The sequence below is a fragment of the Enhydra lutris genome, unplaced genomic scaffold, assembly GCF_002288905.1.
Source record: "Enhydra lutris kenyoni isolate GAN:26980312 unplaced genomic scaffold, ASM228890v2 scaffoldscaffold55, whole genome shotgun sequence".
Classification (NCBI taxonomy): Eukaryota; Metazoa; Chordata; class Mammalia; order Carnivora; family Mustelidae; genus Enhydra; species Enhydra lutris.
The window spans coordinates 15,048,359-15,068,507 of record NW_019154139.1 but is presented as its reverse complement, the minus strand read 5'-3'; the positions used below and the strand labels follow the sequence as shown (position 1 = coordinate 15,068,507).

General features: G+C 49.1%; 1 protein-coding gene across 2 annotated transcripts in view; it reads left to right on the top strand.

Moving 5' to 3' along the window:
- Positions 1-6,337: 6,337 nt before the first annotated feature.
- LOC111157627 (BTB domain containing 11) overlaps positions 6,338-20,149 on the top strand; it is a 300,226-nt gene continuing 286,414 nt past the window's right edge. For both annotated transcript variants that reach the window (XM_022519208.1, XM_022519207.1), the window contains exon 1: positions 6,338-7,856. In XM_022519208.1, coding sequence (XP_022374916.1) covers positions 6,674-7,856 — 1,183 coding nt within the window. In that variant the 5' untranslated portion in view covers positions 6,338-6,673. The remainder of the gene's footprint in view (positions 7,857-20,149) is intronic.

Sequence of the window (20,149 nt, the reverse complement as noted above, 5' to 3'; positions counted from 1 at the left end):
TTCCAAGAAGAAGGATATGGCAATCACTCAAGAAAGATTTGATTGATTTCTAGCCTTGGATCCCAATGATCATCATCATTAACTCCCTTGTGCGGAATCTGAAAGGAGAAGAGACACAAGGAAGGGTAAGGAGCTCTAGTTCTGTCTTCCTGGTGCTTTACTTGGGTTATGGTGCAGTTTCCACCTATCTACCCATTCATTCATTCATTCATTCATTCAATAACCATGTATTGAGTGCCTAGTAAATGCTGGGCACTTTTGTAGGGCACATTATTCTAGCAGTGATGTTTTCCTTTGGAGTATATTTTAGTAGAAGACTTTGGTGCAGCAACAAGCCACTGGGGAGAAGGGGCCTGTCCATTTTCCCTAGAGTCGCTGCCCAGAGATCTTCACCAGATAATGTGGTTAGGAGATGGAGCATTTCAGTTGGAAAATAATGACCAGACACTGTTCTACTGATCTCATTTAATCCTCACAGGCAAACATTGATGCATGTGGCATTATTCTCCCCAATTAAAGATGAAAAACTGAGGCATGGAGAGGCTGAGAGATTTGCTCAAGGTTACCTGGCTGGTAGATAATTGAACCCACTTCTTCTTCCTTTTTTTTTTTTGGCTTACATATTTTTATTACATTTACATTTATTACAAGATCAAATTAGGAATGAGCTATAGAAGCAATAAATGCCCCCAAACATTGTTATTCAGGCTATTGTCACATTTACTTTCATCCTTTTAAAGAGAGGTGATTTAACAGTGTTACTGTCTTACAGATAAACAAATCTGAGTGAGAAACACTATCTCAACAACCGTTCCTTAACTGTAACAGAAAATTCATTATAATCTTTTGACGTCCCACCTGTGGTTAGAACCTGGATTTGCCTTTGTTAATTACCTTCCTTCCTGTGGGGGAGGGGGACACAAGAATAAACATACCTTGATATATATCAACTCAGCCCACTTCTAATGTAAGTGGCCTTGCTGCTCTGGCACAGTAGATGTGTTGGAAGCATGTGCTGAAGCACCCAACACGTGAGAATCCAGCCAAGCGGAGCTGGTTCACCTTATGGTTGTTGGGTTTGTTTGTTTGTTTTTATAGATTTTATTTATTTATTTGACAGAGATTGCAAGTAGGCAGAGAAGCAGGCGGGGTAGGGGAGGGCAGGCTCCCTGCTGAGCAGAGAGCCTGTTGTGGGGCTCCATCCTAGGACCCCGAGATCATGACCTGAGCTGAAGGCAGAGGCTTAACCCACTGTGCCACCCAGGCACCCCTGGTTGTTGGGTTAGTTGCTACACTTTCTCTTGGGCTTCTAGAACGCAGAAGGACAAAGATTATGTTACTACTTTGATTAACTGGTGGGCTTCAGAAAAGTAGGTGGAAAACAATTTAATTTTCTTTTGACAGTAGCTTTCTGGGCTCTGGTAAAAATGATATGTATTTTGATATGATATGTATTACATCAAAGTTCAGAAGTACAAAGAAGAAAGTTGAAAATCATGAGGTTAAAAAAGGAGAGAAAGAAGGAAAAAAGGGATAGAACTAGAATAAACCAAACTCCTTCAAAAAGAAAAACCCTCCAGAAATCCAACAAACTATTTATAGCTGTTATTTCCGTCCTTTCAGGCACATTTACATGCTTATAGACATATTTAGTTCTACATAAAGCATTTTACACAAATGGGATCATATTATATATGCAATTCCAAAACCTATTTTCAAAAATTTCTTCACTCACCAATATGATGTGGAACTAAAGATCACCACCATTATTCTTTGCAACTGCGTGGTATTATCTTGTATGAGTCACTATCATACATTTCATCAGACCTAACTGAAAGACATTTAGATTGTTTCCCAAAGTCCTATGTGAAAACATTACCAAGATCATCCTGTATACTTTTGAAAAATTCATAAGAATCCCCTTGGGTAATCAGAAGATATGATTTCTGGGAAATCACAAGGAATGCACACTGACATATTGATATGTATTGGCGAACTGTCCTCCCAAAAGATTGCCCCAGTTTATGCCCCACCATGATACACATCCATCATGACTGAATTTAGAAATCTTTGCTAATCTGATAGGCAAAATAATCCCAGGAATTTAATTTCCTGGAGGGGGTTGTTTTTGTTTATTTTTTAATCTTCAGTATATGTTTACTGTCCATCTGAATTTCTTAGAGGATAACATTTTACCAGGCAAGGACAGTGAGAATGAAGAGGGGACTTCTGGTTTCAAAGAAGAGACTTATTTATATGCAAAGAGGTCCATCCCAGCATTACCTACACTAGTTAGAAAACAGCAACAACCAGAGGAGAAACCAACACACCAATTAAGATATAAACATGTGTTGGAATATTTTGTAGCCACACAAAAAAGAATAATTTTGGATAAATATCTAATAGGAATTTTTTTGAGGAAAGAAATCAAAATGCAAAATAATTTACAGAATAATTCCAACTGTTAAACTATAAGTTTAGAAGAAAAAAGACGGGAAAGAAATTAGACTAGAAGGAAATGCAAGAAATTGTTCATGTAAATGATCTCTGTAAGGTGGGATTTTGGGCAATTTGAATTTTCTTCATCATATATTTTTGCAGACATGGAATTTTCTAATACAGGGACTAATTTTGATGCATTCACTCTTCCTACTGTTTAGAGGTCTTTTACCTTTAGATGCATAACATTATCATTAAGGACTTATTTTAGTGAACTAAATGGACCTATGCTTTAGTTTATCCATAATACTAAGGAATACACCCATTAGTGCTGGCACTGCGCTAGGGCCCAGATCCTGGCTCTCAAGGGGTGTGTCCCTGGAAGGTGGGAGAAGGCATATGCCCAACATCTACAGCGTAAGAGAGAAGAGCATGTCTGCTGAGATATTAGGAAAACCTTCCAGGGAAGTTAGTATTTCAGCACATCCTGGAAGAAGTTAGATTTTTATGTAACAGTTGTCATTCTCCCGCTGACTCTATAAGAGAAAGGTGTTTCTTGTAGAGGATAGGAAAATGCATAAAATGACAACAGACATTATTACATGTGGAATTATCACATGTGGAACACTGTGGTTATTATCACATGTGGTTATTATCACATGTGGAACACTGTGTTCAGTCCTTATGTGGAAACATCTCACTTAACCCCCAGCAGCCCTCTAAAGGTGGCTGTGATTATTTTGTGCATTTCAAAGGCAAAGAAAGGGAGAATAAAAGATGAAATGAGTGAACACCAGGTACATGATTGGAGAATTGGCAGAAGCAGTCCTGGAATGCAAGTTGACCTGGTGCTACAGAAGAAAATAAATCAATGTTAAGCTCATTCTTTCAGTCTCTCTTCCCCCGCTCCCTCCCCCCCATGCATGAGGCTTTCCTCAGTCCTCTGCACCACTGGGCGGTTCTCACTTAAGCATCATCAGCACATAGGTGGTATGTGAAGGTATATGAGTGGATGAGATCACCAGGGAAACATGCAAAGGAGAAGAAAAAGGGCCCTGGGAACAAAGCCAGAGCAAAAGAGATGGAGATACCTTCCCAGGTCTGGGCTGGGTGGAGAGCAGGCATGGGGAAATTTTCACAGTGATAACAATCTTGGAGTTGAACCTTAGAGGATGAGAAGTTTGCCAGGTGGAGAAGACAGAGACAAGTGTCCAGAGCAAAAGTAACAGCTTCTGCAAAAGCATATGGGATGCAAGGGATAACATGGTAACTTGGAAAACCAGCAAGTGATTTTAGTATGGCTAAAAATAGAATGTGTGTGTGTGTGTGTGTCTACGTGAGTGTGAATATACTTTTAGGAGGTTAGTGTGATGGTTCATAATCTAGAGAGGAAGGCACGCTTTATGTCATTAAAGACCATGTGGTAGGTATTTTTCCAGAGAATCAGATGTGTGTTTGTGTGTGTGTGTGTGTGTGTGTGTGTGTGTGTGTGTGTGTGTGTCTCCTATTGGTTCTGATTCTCTGGAAAAACAGAGAAAACAAATATATAGAGATTTATTATGAGGAATTAGCTCATATGAATAATAGAGGCTGAGAAGTCCCACAGGCTGACATATGTGAGCTAGAGACCCAGGAAAGCTGGTGGTATTCAGTCCAAGTCCAAAGACCTGAGAACCGGGCGGAACCAGTGGTGTAAATCCCTGTTGGAGGGCTGAAGAAGATGAGATATTGTCCCAGCTCCATCAGTGAGGTAGGAAAAAACTCAACGAATTCTTCCTTCCTCTACCTTTTCTACTGTTTGGATTGGATAATGCCCAGCCACATTGGGGAGGGTGATCTACTTCCCTGGGTCCGCAGATTCAAATTCTGATCTCCTCTGAAAAGACCCTCAGAGACATATCCAGAGACAATGTTTAAACTGGGCACCTGTGGCCCAAGTTGATACATAAAATTAATCATCTTGCTCCCTCATTAAAAGATTTGGGATTTTATGGAAAGAGAGTCTGGGAATAGAGTGGAGAGATCCCTGAAGCTAGTCAGTATAAACTTTATTTATCTGGAAGGCAATTGGGAGCCTTTGAATTTTTTTCAAGGAAGTGACAAGTGACAAGATCAGAACTGGGCTTTTCAAGACCCCGGACTGGATGGTTTGGAGAAGGAAGGGGCAGGGGAGAAGGCCAACAGTTGGTAGAATATTATAATAGAGTGAGAGGTGCTGAGCATATGTACTCCTGGGTACAAGAATGATAGCTACGAGGGGCGTGGTTTATTGGGGGGTGAAATGATGGGTGGATTTGAGATGACAGATAAGAGAAACGTCAGATAATCTATGGAGTTATCTGGGAAAGTCCATTGTTGAACGTTCAAACCAACAGTTCAAAAGCATGTACTTCCTTCATCCACCCAATTATAGCAAATTATTTACTGAGTGCCTACTCTGTGACAGGTCTATGCACAGTGAAACCCTAGTCCGGTGTGCAATCTAGACATGTTATTGTATGGTAACTACCTAGTATTACAAGGGCCCGGAAATCAACAGCTTTAAAAGGGGAATGGGCAGGTAAGGCCCCCAGGTGGACACTGGGGATCTGGGCTACCTTTCTGTAGGAGGGGATTTCTAAGCTGAAAATTCCTAACCTCAGGCAGAGGCCTGTGTGGGAGCTGGAACCCCCTGGTGAAAAGGTATGGTTTTTTCATGCATATGTTACAGCTTTCTTTAGCCAAAGAAGAAAACTCCTCCCTGCAAATTTACCTTTTTTTTTTTTTTAAAGATTTTATTTATTTGAGACAGAGAGAAAATGAGAGAGAGCATGAGAGGAGAGAGGTCAGCTGGAGAAGCAGACTCCCTGCCGGAGCAGGGAGCCCCACGTGGGACTCCATCCTGAGACTCCAGACTCAGTTGCCTAACCAACTGAGCCACCCAGGTGCCCCAAATTTACCCTTTTAAGGCCGAGCTGTCTGGAACTAAGGGCACCAAGCTGGCAAAGTGGGACAGGAGCTTTCCCTCCTGGGGCACCTCCCAGGCCTTTGAAGGATGGGTGCAGGGTCGTCCTCCTGTCTATGGAAAAGAATCGAGTTAATGTGCCCTAGTGGCAGGTGGCTAAAATGTCCTGAGATTTCAGCCTTCCAGTGGTGTCCAGCGCCCAGGCCTCTGGGCTCGGTGGCCTGGTTTCTAACCTTGCTTCCACGCTGTAGAAAACTAGAGCTGAAAGAGGACCGCCTTGACTGGTTTGGGGACCCGAAGGTGGGGGAAGGGGTAAGGCAGAAAAAACACGCTTTGCGTGTTAAAGAAAAAAAGGAAAGTGAAATCCAAAACTAAGCGGCAGGAAGCGACCCCAGGTCGACACTTTGTGAACCACTGGCGGGTAGCACACCTTGGGGCAGGGGGGTTGGGGGATGGGGGGGTGGGGGGGCGTCACCTGCTCAACCTACCACCCTTCCATTCTGGTACCAAAGCCACGAGCCTGAGGGGCAGGGATAGCAACAGGGAGATAACATTCGCGTCTCTACGTTGCCCCCGGCCCCCCAATCCCCAGGCCGCTGCCCCTTACTTCCTGCAGCCCTTGTCACCGCCGGGGGCGTGTGTGAGGGGCGGGGCTACGTGGAGCTGAGGAATATATTTAAAGAAAAAGGCGAGGTAATTAGCATCCTCTGATCCCATTGGCTCTCCGCCGGCCCTGCTTTGCATACGCCCGCCCCGCTGGCTGCCGGGGGTTTGCGGGGTTGGGCCGGGTTTGCAGCCGCCGCGGTAGCCGCTGCGCTTCAGTGCCGGGTGGGCGCCCAGCGAACCCCGGGCCGGGAGCCGGGAGCCAGCTGCCGGCAGAGCGGCTGCGGCGGCAGCATCTGCGTCCATTTCCGTCCTACGAACACTAAGGCCGGCGGCCGGCGGCTTCTGCGCCCAGCAGGGCCCAGGGAGGAGCAGATCGGACACTTTTTATTTTATTTGGGAAGAAAGGGGCGAGTCCCGGCGTGAGCTTCCCTCCTGGCCTCGCTCGCTCCCCAGTGCGCCCCAGCTCCGGCCCGGGTTCTGGAAGATGACTTCAGGGTCCGCCCGGAGTCTACCAGCGGTGGCGGCTCGGGTAGGCAGCCGAAAGTAGTAACACTTGGTAGTAGCAGCTGGTGAAAAGTGAGCCGAGGCAGCGAGGACTGGGCTCTCCCCGCGCGCCGGCGCCCGCTGCTCTCGCTGCTCCTTCCTCTCGGCTCCCCGGCGGCCGCAGCATGAAGTGGCGCAGCGATGGCCAGGAGAGGTAAGAAGCCTGTGGTGCGGACGCTGGAGGATCTGACGCTGGACTCGGGTTATGGTGGCGCGGCGGACTCGGTGCGCTCCTCCAACTTGTCCCTGTGCTGTTCCGACTCGCACCCGGCGTCCCCGTATGGCGGGAGCTGCTGGCCGCCTCTAGCTGACTCCATGCACAGCCGGCACAACAGCTTTGACACCGTCAACACTGCCCTGGTGGAAGACTCCGAGGGGCTGGACTGCGCCGGCCAGCACTGTTCGCGGCTGCTGCCGGACCTCGACGAGGTCCCCTGGACCCTCCAGGAGCTGGAGGCGCTACTGCTGCGCTCGCGGGATCCCCGGGCAGGCCCGGCGGCCCCCGGCGGCCTGCCCAAAGACGCGCTGGCCAAGCTGTCGATGCTGGTGAGCCGGGCGCTGGTTCGCATCGCCAAGGAGGCGCAGCGCCTGAGCCTGCGCTTCGCTAAGTGCACCAAGTACGAGATCCAGAGCGCCATGGAGATAGTGCTGTCCTGGGGCCTGGCGGCGCACTGCACAGCGGCCGCGCTGGCCGCGCTGTCCCTCTACAACATGAGCAGTGCCGGCGGCGACCGCCTGGGCCGCGGCAAGTCTGCACGCTGCGGCCTCACCTTCTCTGTGGGCCGCGTGTACCGCTGGATGGTGGACAGCCGCGTGGCGCTGCGCATCCACGAACACGCCGCCATCTACCTGACCGCCTGCATGGAGAGCCTCTTCCGGGACATCTACTCGCGGGTCGTGGCCTCCGGGCTGCCCCGGAGCTGCAGCGGCCCTGGCTCGGGCTCCAGCTCGGGCCCAGGCCCGGGCTCCGGCCCCGGCACGGCCCCCGCGACAGATAAGGAGCGGGAGGCACCCGGAGGGGGAGCGGCGAGCGGCGGCGCCTGCAGCGCAGCCAGCAGCGCCAGCGGGGGCAGCAGCTGTTGCGCCCCGCCGGTCGCCGCTGCCGCCGCCGCCGCCGCCGCCGCAGCCCCACCCGCAGCCGCAGCCGCAGCCGCCGCAGCCGCCGCAGCCGCTGCCGCCAACCACCACCATCACCACCACCACGCACTCCACGAGGCGCCTAGGTTCACCGTGGAGACTCTGGAGCACACGGTCAACAACGACTCTGAGATCTGGGGGCTCCTGCAGCCCTACCAGCACCTCATCTGCGGGAAGAATGCCAGCGGTAAGTGGCCGCGCTGTGCCGCCTCCTCCCACCCCACTTGGCCAACTCTGGTTGCAAGTTTGCCTCGCGCCCTCACTCCCGCGTCGTTCCGGCCACCCACAACTGTCCCAAGCCTCTGAGAGGGCCGCGGAGCGGGAGGCGGCGCGAAACTCGCCTGCTCACTCGCGCGCTCGGAATCAGCGTACTTTATGCGGCTCCTAAGGTTCCCAAGTCCGGGAGCGCACTGTTCCGCCCCTAGTGCCGGACCGGGTGGCGACTGCGGCCCTCAGTCTGTGGGAAGAACCCATCACCGTTTGCGGACACAGGTTTTATCATTTGGCCCTAGTACATATTTCTGCCAGAGCCCCGTGTTGTGTTGTGTTTTGTTTTGTTTTGTTTTGTTTTGACCTTGAAGATGCCAAATTCTCGGGCGCACGAGTGTGGCTCCCTGGAATTCCGGAGGAGGAACATTCCTCCTTCCACCGACCGGTTCACGTACTTCCCCGCGCCTTCCGGGACACTATGCTGGTGCGGGTGTACCAGAGGCCCCGCGGCCGTCAAGGCAGAACGTTTTAGAGCTCGCATGGCCTAGAAACAGTGGGGGAGAGGGGTGTGTGGTGGGAGTGTGGAGCCGAAGACTTATAGGTCCTGAGTTTTCCCGGGGCAGTTTTTGAAGGCCAGAGCGCACAGCTGGTGGGTGCAGCGCGATGCACACCCCCTCCCCCGATTTCCGACTTCCCAGCTCACGCCTCTCTGAGTTCGCGGTGGCAGGGAGCTGCAGCTGTCACCACTTTGCTTAAGGAGAGCCACTAGGGATCCGGGCAAGATGGGAGTGGGGCGGGGTTCTGGAGGGGGCTGTCAGTTTAGGGTGTCGTTTCCAGCAGGTTCTGTTGTCCCCTCCCACATCCCCTCTTTCGGAAGCGGCAGCTGGGTGGGTTTGAACCTGCAGTTCTGGAGGCGGAGGGGGTGGGGTCGGGGGCTCTTGTTTTGGAGAGCTCGAGCTGGCCGTCCTGCCTGTCTGCGAAAGCCCGAGCTAGACACTTCACAGCTTCAGTTTTCCACAGGAAATGGTAGAAGCGTAACTGGAGACTCTAAAGCGAAATAAAACTTTGCTACATAGTCGGCGGTTTGGCCGGAGATTACGTGGTTGGAGTTGAAATGCAGTCTTTCTGGGTAGATTTCATTCATGTTGCTGCCTGCCTGTTTCCCGGGGGCTGAAAGAGAGATCCAGCGGGCGCGGCCTGGCCTCTGGGGGGTGCCGAGTGTGTGCATGTGAGTGTGTGCTTGTTTGTGAGAGTCTGTGAGCCTGTGCGTGTGTATGTTAAGTGTGCCTGTGAGTGTGCGCAGGAAAGAGCAGGCGCGCGGGGCTCCAGCAAGAGCTCTCGGGAAACTGACCCTCCAGCTCTCGGTGCTTTCACCTGGTTTTGATCAACGTTGGAGGAAGAGAAGGAAGGAAAAGTGGGCGTGGTGGTGGGGGAGGGGCGGGATCGCGACTTCCGCGTTGATCTGGAGACTACTGAGAATCTCTTTGCCAGAGACCTTTCCCTTCTGCAGGCAGTCGAGGACGCAGAGCCTCCCCATTCCCCCCACCCCGAACACACGTGAAATCCGGTGAAAACATGCAGGAGAAGGCATTGGTTTTTGTATGAGCTTCTTCAGAAGGGGGAGGATTCACCTGAAAAACCTGAGAGCTTTGGACTGGATTGCTCTTGTCCGCTGCCCTACCCCCACAAAAACCATAGAAGGGCTTAGTTTTCTTCCCACAAGATGTGTCCCACCTCCCCTGTTCTTACCTTTCCCATTACAATCGTCCTTTTACTTCTTACTGGCCCCCAAACCTTTTTCCCCTGCTGGGACTGGACCCTGCTTTTCCTAAGCTCTCACAGTGTTTTCTTCCAAGGAAGGAGCATTTCCCTTAGGAGGCACCATTGTGGGAATCTGGGAATCCTGCTCCACCTGTCTTTGCCATGCTCTTGAACTTGTGACTTTGGCTGACTGTCCTTGGGCCTCAGTCTCCTCCGTAAATCAAGGGCCTCTTGTAGCTCTGTATTAGTAGCCTCTAGGTTTTTTCAAATCGGTTTTACTTTTATGATCCTTAACATATTTTAAAGACAGTTTTTGTGTTTATCCTTTACGGAGCAAGTATAATTTAAGGAAGGAGAAGACCACAGAGTTGGTTTTGGGCAGGGTGAGTGTGTGACGGTTGGGGTTTGCTGCCCTCGGAAAGATTCCCACACCACAGAGCTTTAACTCCTGGGTTTCTGAGCCCTTCAGCCCATCCCTTACTATGAGATATGCTGTCATTTCATTGTGATCTCTCTCTCTCTCTGCTTTCCTTGAGCTTGTGTAAAATGGCAGGTCATTTATGCTGAAGAGTAAGGAATGAGCAATTAATTTCTTAGGTATCTGAAACATACATTAAACATCAAACCTTTTAAACTATTTTTCATGGCAGTCTTTCTGATCTACATGCCTTATTAAGGAGCCCTCGCCTTATGTGATCGATTTTTTTCCCCTTTAACTTGGCAGTCTCACTTACTCATTTGTGAATTTGTTTATTCATCGATATTTATTGAGCAGTTAATAAACTTAAGGACCAAGCAAGTACTGGGGTCCAGAGGTAGTAACCGTGCCTCCAATGTGCCTCCAACACTATGAATGTTGACCCATTTGATCTTCAGCATTCCCTTGGAAAGCTGCTCCTGTTATCCCCAATGCATAGAGGAGGCACTGAGGCACAGGGAACTTAAGTGTTTTGCTCTTATGAATTCCCTGTCTTTAGGCCATCGACTTGCCCTTCATTATCTACCCAGTTGAACAGAGACCCTATACAGACCCTATGAAAGGAACTTTCTGTTCCTTTCAAACCGCACTGGGCTGTACCAGATTTTACATTTTTATAACCTCTGCCTAAGTCTAAGAGAGAGCCTGGTATACAGCTGGAGCTTACTAGATGCCTGTTCAGTTGCTCAAGCTGTTGTGTAATATTATACAATGATGTTCCCAAAGAAGCTATTGATTTTTGAGTTTCTTGAATCATCTTTTCAAATCCTTCTACTTTGGTTGCCCCCTCTTCCTGCCATCTCTACACCTGCCCACCCTTCTAAATTTGCTGGGGCTAAACTGCCACGCCTGGGGAATTATGAAACTAATCACATGGGACTCAGTTCAGAAAACGGAAGATACCTAGCTGTAAGCAGGGGCTTGGCGGCTCTCAAAAATGATAGGACTGGGTTTAGGACATGTACTTTGTGGGGACTGTTTTACGCTTCAGAGGGCTTTTTTCTTATGTTGATTTTGAACTGTTTTGAGGAGCTGGGGTAGGAGCTAAGAGACCCCAGTGGACGTTGGGTTTCTGTGGGGTTTTAAAATTTGGCTTGATTGATTTTTGCAAAAGCTAAATAAGGGGCCGGCAGAAGTGCTTCTGCAAGCCATTTTGTGTGTGTGAGTCATTTTACTTACTCAAACACTTAAGAGCCGGCCAGTTCTCATCCCTGGAGACTTGGTCAAGAATGATCTTTCCAGCACCTCCGTGAGACCGCCCTCGATGCAGCCCCTTCCCCAATCCCCATACCTGTGCCATAGGCAGACCTTTCCCCCTCCCTTGGGAATCCTGACCCTGACCTTGCTTTAAGTCGCTCCCCATCACACAGTGGCCCCTCCAGTGCAAGCTTATGTCGGATTCATCTTTGTCTCTCCTTTCATATCACTCAGCACAGCACCTAGTACCTAGCAGATGCCGGGTACTATTTGTTGAATGAATAAAAGTGGTGCCTTAAGCCCTTGGGATTTAAAATTCACCCACTGGCATCTGTCATCGACCTCTCTAAAGGCCGCTGAAGTCAGGCCTCCTGGATCCAAATTTCAAGGCTGTCATGGTACAGCTCTGTGTTCTTAGGCTTGTTACCTAACCTCTCTGAGCCCAGTTTCTTCAGCTATAAAATAGAGGTAATAATTAGGATTAAGTGAGATTATGTGTGTAAGGATGTTATAGTCTGCTGCCTGACACAGGGTAGGGGCCAAAATGGTGGTGGTAGTTGTGGTAATCCAGGCATAATGTTATCTCACATCTCTATCTCATCCAGATTAGCTCATCTCCATGAGTTCAGTAGGGATGGAGCCAGCAGGGTACAGAATTTTACTTGGATGGATTCCCCTTTCCTGATATTCCCAAAGTCAAATAATTCAGGGGGCTCATCTCAGGGATTGGCTCCATGGGCTCAGCCCCCACTGCCAAGGTCACAAAAAGATGGTTTGGGTCAAAGGAAAGTAGCTCATTTTATTTGCTGTATTTTTTATTAAAGACATGCTTAGTGAAGGGGCACTAGGGAACTTTCCAGGGTGATAGGGTTCAGGGGGTACGTGCATTTGTCAAAATGCAATGATTGCATTGTAAACTTAAGATGTGTGCATTTTGCTGTATTTTAAAATGTTACAGCAGTAAAAAAGACATTAAAAACAAAGCCGTAGGCATCCTTGAATGAAATTTAGTTTTAAATGCAGAAAGAGTGTGAAGGGAAGACTGGAAGAGGCAATGTGGTGTGATGAAAGGGATAAGGACTTTACACTGGGAAAGATTCCGCCTCATGTTTCAGCTCTGCTGCTTTCCAGCAAATGACTTAATTCTGCTGAATTTGGTTTTCTCATCTGTGCAGTGAGGATTGCCAAAACAAAACAAAAAGGCATAAAGAAGGAAGAAAATCCAAATCTACCCCATATAGCGATTAAAGGATTAAATCAGATCAAGTATGTGAAAACACCTGTCACATAGTAGGTACTCAATTATAATGGCTTCCCTAAAACACTGATTATCCAGGCTGGTGATTTTGAATAGTCTCTTTCATTCAGGGATCCCAAATTACTTTATAAACATCAATTAACATGAGCCCTGGCCCCTGGCAGCACTGGCTTGTTGAGTAGGACCGTTTTCAGGTCTTTTGCTTCACTGTTGCCCCTGTAGATTCCGATCTGCACTAAATGCTTACTCGGCTGTTTTCTGGTTCCCTCCAGCTGGCCATGCTGTTCCATGGTGCAGTGTTGCTGTGCTGAACAAAAATGTCACAGAAGAAACCTAGCTTCTGACGAAGACTCGGAAAACTATCTCAGGAGTCAGCCATGGCCGTGTCTGTGCTCACAGAGCACGTTTTTAATTAACTGGCTGCATGTAAATTAAAACTTGGAATTTGGGTCAGTGGAGGGTTTTTGGTTTTCTCTGCAGACTTGCCAGTTCAGTGCAGGGGCATCCGCAAGGCGTTTCATGGAACAGAAAATAAAAATAACAGCAAAATAAGACAATGAGGGATCAATCTAGGACCTGGGGTCGGGTGTGGCACGCTGATGGCTTTCAAATAGGGAAAGGCCTCTAATTGTGGATCTATTATTATTTGTGGTCTTGAGCCAAACTCACCTGTAAAATACGTCTCATTGTCATCAACTGAAAAGTATATATAAAAAAAAATCATTGACTTTGAAGTCAGACACACCCACAACTTGCAGTTTTCCTATCTGTAAAATGGGTATTATAATAATAGCACACTTGTGTCGTGCTTATTATATGCCGGGCATTGTTTCTCTATATTATAATCATTACAATTACATTAGCTATTATAGAAACCAAGCCCCAAATCTCAGGATTTGAACATAATAAAAGGTTGTTTCTTACTCTCTAAAGTCTGGGAGAGGAGCGAGGTGGGGGGCAGCAAGAGGGTCATTTAGGCACCAAGACTGAAGGATTTGGCTTTCTTTATCATCAGTATGTAGCCTTCAGTTCAGTTATCCAGCCAATAGGCAGAGGAAGAAGGAGATGGTAGTGGATCTTACGAAAGCCTGGAAGGGATCTCCATCCCTTGTGCCCATATATCCTTGGCCAGGTGTGTCACTAGCTCCCTAGCGGCCAAATATCTATGGGTATCCTTCTGCCATGCAACACGTGTTCCCTCTTTCCCAAGGGAAGAGACTAACATTCTATGCAATCACTGCTTCCAGGGAAAGTTCAGGATCTTGGGGTGAAGCTCAGTCCTACCCATTGGACTGTGTGTGTGGCTTCTTGGGGAAGGGAGCCCTGAGCCAATACAGACATGTTATCTGCCACTCTGCGTCCATACGCCATCTCGGAGCAGGGCAGGACAGCCACAGGAAAACTCCCATTAGGGAAGCGCACAGTCATGGAAGGCTCACACAAGGGGCTGCCCTTAGTTCTTAGGAAACCTTGGCAGGCAGGCACTGTGTGGTTGTGTTCTGGACACGGGTGACGCTCCTTGCTTGAACAGTTTCCTGGTTTGTTGTTCTCCAACCTCCTGGCTCTGCCTTGTGGGAAGATCGTCTTTGTCCATTTTCCTTCTTGGTCACTCCCCAAGTGGCTCTTGAGGAATATGGCCTACCCGAGACTCTCCATCTTTTGTAACCTAGTTCCTGCCCTTGAACTGTGAGGGCCCCAAGGATAGCGCTGATGGTGTAACCGTGGAAGACCTGAAATGCAAGCTCATAGATCTTGCCAGTGGAGCTCCCTTAACTACGTAGCAGGGTTTTCATCTACGACATCTAGTGCATCAATAGCCACGCCCATAGTCCTTTCCTAGGGCTAATTATCGAGCCTGGATGATTTCTTCCCTTTCTTAAGCAGGTACCCTTCCTTATCTCTCCGTGTCATGACAGCTACCTTGGGGCCATCAGACTTAGGCGGGAAGCTTCTACCCTGAATCTGATCCTTTCTTTCACTTAAAAGTCTTCTTGTCTCTTACCGTTTGGGGTCTAGAAATAGTTGTCCTTTTCAGTTCTCCATGATTCTTTTCCAATTTCACTTGCAAATTTGTGCCACAGCTCCTCTTTTCTTTCCAGTACCAAACTCCCACCAGGAGCAACCAGCTCCTGCTATTTGCGTTATTTATTTATTTATTTATTTATTTATTTTCAGACCTCTTTCTCTGGGGGCTACAGGCTCAGTTGGCCCAGTTTGGGTCTCTGAGTTATCCTCAGTGACAGTTTAACCAAACATTTTACCACTTTTTCCTGGGCTCTGCTCTCTGACTTCTAAGCGAGGGCCACATATGTAAGCACCTCACTTCTGGTACCAATTTCTGTGGCAGGGTGAGGCTAGATGTCGCATCAGATAAACCCTAAGATCTTAGTGGCTAACCACAGTAAAAGTGGCCTTCTGATTGGTGACAGGGCAGGGACTCTTTGTCCCGTGGTGGTTGATGGAGGCTCTGCCCTCTGGAACACTGACTCTGGGGAACTTTCCTGCTTGGAGACAACAGAAGTGCAAGAGGCTGTGTAGGAAGGTTTTAGAGGACAGTCTGGATGTGCGTATGTCATCTCTTTCCACTGTCCAGTGACCAGAATTCAAGTCACCTGGCCTCGACTAGAAACAAGGCTGCTGGGAATGCCAGACTCTGGTAGGGCAGCCACTCCTAGCTGTACTTCTAGATTAGAAAGTGAAGGAACAGAAAGTTGAAAGAATTTGGCTAAGGTAAAGCTAACAAGCGGTTGGATCTGATGTGAACCCAGGCAGACTGGCTCTGGACCACCTTGTAGGATATTTTGTGAAGATTATAAAAGACCCAAAATAGTGTCTACAAAGTATTTTTCCCAATGTCTCATGTTAAGTACATACTTCATAGCTATCATCCCTTATGTGTATCATCATTGTTATTGCCATCCTATTCTGGAAGTCGGGTGCTGTATGGATTCATAGTGAATCAGTATGAAGCTCTCAGGCCTGGATCAAATAGGAATCCCAGAGAGTGGATGCCCTGGGCAAATTGTATTATCACCTGTCTTTTCGCCTGTGCTCTCCCAGCATTTTTCCTGCTGAGGGACTGACCCTCGCTGGGCCAGGCACTGGACTCTGACTTATCCTAGGCGACAGACTGGACTCGTAAATATATTATTCATAATATTTCACTCAGTCTTCACACCGTTCCTGTGAAGTGGGTGTTTCTTATTCCCATTTTACGGGGGAGAAAACCGAAGCTCAGACAGGTTTAGTTGCGATAGATACGAAGGGGTAGAATTGGGGTTTGGGCTTCAGAACCTGTGCTCTGAAGGGCCACAGCATCGTGGTGTACTCCGGCTCAGATGAACCTCTGAGGGGATCCCAGAAGGACTCTAGTGCGTGGCCTGAGGGGTGTGTGGAGTGAGGGGCTCAGCTTGGCCGGGTGTGGTGATCCTGGTCGAGGATCGTCATTTATGCAATATGTGGTTACAGCTCTTTTCTTAGCCCTTGTTGGCTTTCCCTGTCCTGCCTGCCCAGTGAGGTCGTCTGTGTAGCCTCCTCAGCGGAGGCCCCGGGGCCAGTGGCTGGCTTTGGGGTCTCCAGGGGGCAGCTCTGTCCATATTCTGCCTAGCTGGGCAGGCTCAGTGCCAGGAGGCGTGCGGGCCTTCTCACTAGGACTGAATGTAGAAATCTGTGGCGTGGTGGAGAATTTGTCTTGGTCCTCCCTGAGAATCCCAGAGTTGGCGTCTTCCCAGACTTTAGAGTTGAGGGACCATGGGGTAAACTCTGATGACCTTGGGAAAGTGAAAGAACCTTCTGAGACTCAGTTTACTCATCTGTTAAATGAGGGCATTGGTAGTACTTCCTCATGGGGTCCTTAGGAGAATGAGTTGATTCGTGTAAAAATCCATAGAGTATGTAGTATTGGACATATCGTAAATGCTTAGTGTCTGCTGGCAGTAATAATTATTATTATCAAATGTTTAAGAAGTGCCAGTTTCCTTGCTTAAAGATCTGAACCTTGCTTCATGCGGAGTGAAAGGCTCCCAATAGTCTCCCAGGAACCAGACTTCAGGGTTTGACCTCTTACTAGCTGTGTGATACTGGGCAAGTTACCTAATCTCTCTGTGACTCAGTCTTCCCTTTTGTTAAGTGAGAGTAATAACACAGTCTAATTCTTAGGGCTGTAGGGAAGTGTCTGACAGTAGAAATTGCTTGATAAATGTTGCTTAATAAATGAATTTTGTTATATTCATTATGACTTACTGTACGTACTATGTTAGTTAAGCAGCGCGGTCCCTATCCTCATGGAGCTTACTTTTTTATAATGAGCTTACTTTTTTCATCAAATAACAGCTGTGATAGTTGCTACAAAGGGGAGATACATGGGACTGGAAGAGCCTCTTCTGAGGCTCTTGATACAGTCAGGAGTAAGAGAAAGCTTCGACCAGGTGAGGCTTGAGTGAAGTGGAAGTGTGGCCCATTTGGTTAAAAAGGTAGAAGAGTCCTCCATGAATGCAAACAGAATGTGCAAAGGGCCTGTGGCAGAAGGGAGCCTGGTGAGAAGGAGAGCATCCAATGTGGCCTGATTGGGAGAACAAAGTGAGGGGAGCTGGGTAGAGGTTGGACCCGGCCACCTGCCAGATTAAGGAGTCTGTCTTTTCCCAAGGACACTGGAAAGCCTTTGAAAGTTTTTAAGGAGGGAAATGCTATGATCAGATTTGTATTCTAAGAAGCTCATGCAGGCTGCAGTACTGGGACAGACAGGAAGGAAGGGAAGGATGTATGTCGGAAGGCCAGTTAGGCATTGTTACCACGCCCACTGTACACAAGAAGAGTCTGAAGCTGTGAGACATTTCGTAACTTGCCCAGAGTCGCTGACCCATAAATGGCAGGGTGGGGATTTGAGCTCAAGTCTAAGGGACTTCATTTCTCCCTTCCTCCTAGCTGTGCCAAGCCCCATCCCTGGGGAACCCTTGGTTCAACTCTCACACCTTTATAGGTGGGGAAACTGAGGCTCAGAGTGAGACCCTCCTTGCCCCCTGTCACAAGGTCACACAGCAGAGCAGGAACCAGTACCTAGGTTTCTGGATTCTTAGCCCATTTCCTGCCCTCTGTGATGCATTGTCTCCTCCAAACCAGATCGCTCCTTGGGGGGCATATAGGGCTGAGAGGCTGCGTTGTCTACAGCAGTTCCGGAGATGAATTTATGACCAGGCCGTAACATCTCTGGTCTTCACCGCACAGATCAGGGAGGTCCCCGTTAGCTCGTGGCTGTGCCAGTGAAGGCAATTACTGCGAAGATCAGGTGTGTTCAGTGTGGAATCATGTTAGCAGTTCCCCAGTGCATTGACATCAGAAAGCAAATCAGAGAGGCTGCTTGCATTTCCCTGGGGATCTTGGGTGGCATGTATCATTGTTTCGTCCTGATCCCGGGGCACAACGCCACCCATAAGTCAGGACGTGCACGAGAGCTGGCTGGCACAGATTCCCCCAGATCCCCTTCCCTCTCTCTTTGCCTCAGAGAATTTTGGGTCCTGGAGAGCGGATACAGCTTTTCCTTTCCTAGGCCCTCCTGCCCCCACCCCTTGCAGCCTTATCTTTGCTGACTTTGAGGGTCTAGGGCCTGGACTCGCCGCTGTGGGCCGCGCCAGACATGGGGTTGGCTCTCCTGAGGCTTCGAGGCCTGAGGTGGGTTTAGCTGATTCACGAATTATCCCCCGAATGTAAAACAGCACCCATGGCAGGAGCTTCTGAGGAGAGGTTCATGGTGCCCTGTGACAAAGCCTCCTCAGGCGGTGGGATGAAGTGTGGGGAGGCCTAGCTGCCCCTCTTGGGGGCCTCCAGGGGTGGCTGAGGCCAGCCTCAGGATACCGGACATTCAAGGGCCCTGGGGGTGGGGGTAGGGGTTAAGATTTCCGATTCTCCTTCCTGCACTCGAACAGTGTCATCAGGGTGGGAAGGGAACAGAGCCGGGACTCTCAACTCTCAATTCGGAGCTCTGTGTGTGCCCCTCTCTCTTGAGAACCACCCTCCCCACCCCAACCCCCTTCTGTAGCTGCCATTTTCAGGGCCTGATGCTGGGTCTCCTGATGCTGCTGCTTCCAACCACTGAGGCAGGCCAATGTGGGTGGGAAGCCAAGGGAGCAGCCAGGTGTGGGCCCCCCCCCCCGCCGTTCCCCTTCTCCTCTCAACCTTCCCCACACACCTTCCCACCTGGTCTGCGGCTGTTGCTGACCCTCCCGCTGCTCCCCAAGCTTCCCTTTCTCTCAGTCGGAGAGCTGTGGAGGAAAGATCAGACCAGGAGCAAGCTGGCGATTTCACGGCCTTTGGTGGTCTCAGCCAGTGGAACTGCTGGCTTGGGGCAGCTGGGAGCCTGTGGGGAGGGTGGTGGGGGGAGGTGCAGAAGAGGAGGGGGTACAGGAAGGTGCTCAAACCCTCTAGCAAGGAGGAGGGCTTCAACGTAGGCCTAGCCAGGTGTGCACGTGCCATGGGACCTCAGACAGGCCCCTGACCTCTCTGAACCTGTTTCTTATAGAAATGGGAAATAGTGATGATACCAGGTTCTGGTATTCATGAAGTCACAAGTGTCAAACGAGGCACCCCTGTGGAAAACTGTAAAGCCTGGCTCTTGCTGGTGGTAAAAGGCAGTATTTATTGTTTACCACTGTGTTAGGGTTTTCCAGAGAAACAGAACCAATAGATTATATAGAGATGATATATGAGATTTGTAGTAGGAATCAATCCACACGGCCGTGGAAATCAGGAGGTCCCACAATTTGCCATCTTTAAGATGGAGAACCAGGAAAGCAGGTGGTATTATTTGGTCTAAATCCTAAAGCCTGGGAAGCGGGGGATGCTGGTTAAGTCCTGGAGACTGAAGGCCTGAGAACCAGGATTTGCTGCTCTTGAGCTTCCCAGCAGCCTGGGCAAAAAGAGCAATTGTGAGCAGTGACGCAATTCATCGTATGGTGGGTGAGGCGGAAATAACCCAGCTGCTGTAACTCTTCCTAGTGTGGGCCTAGACCTGAAAGACTGTCAGCAGGGGACTAGAAGCAGTTATGAAGGTACACTTAGCAACCTCACATTTCAACCCATGGTCGGTAGGACAGAACAAAGAAAGCCTCCTCTTGATCGCAAAGTGTGTCTTGCTTCTCTCTGTCCCCCCCCACCCTCCTTCCTTACAGAATGTCCAGTTGTGATATGTGGGGAGACAAAAGGCCAGGGATGGGGCAGCCTCTTGGTGACCCTCCTGTGTTCTGGTGGAGGGTCTTAGGGTCAGCAGTTAGCCTGGAAGCTTATGTCTGTGTCATATGGTCCCTAGAGACAAGATCCGAGTTCATTTGAGTAAAAGTATATCAGTGCTCCTCTAGGAAAAAATAAGCAGCCTGTGCACTGTATCTACAAACACTGTCTTCCACAAACCTGGGTGTGAGTTTGGAGAGGAAGGAGAAAGCTGGATGGAGTCTGGGTCTTGGAGAGATCAGCACCACTGTGGTTGGATGCCTTGCTCATAGGGGTTAAGGACAGAAGAGGGCATGAGGCCCATGGTAGAACAAGCTGTGTGATCTCAGGCAAGTGATTTAACTTCTCTAGACTT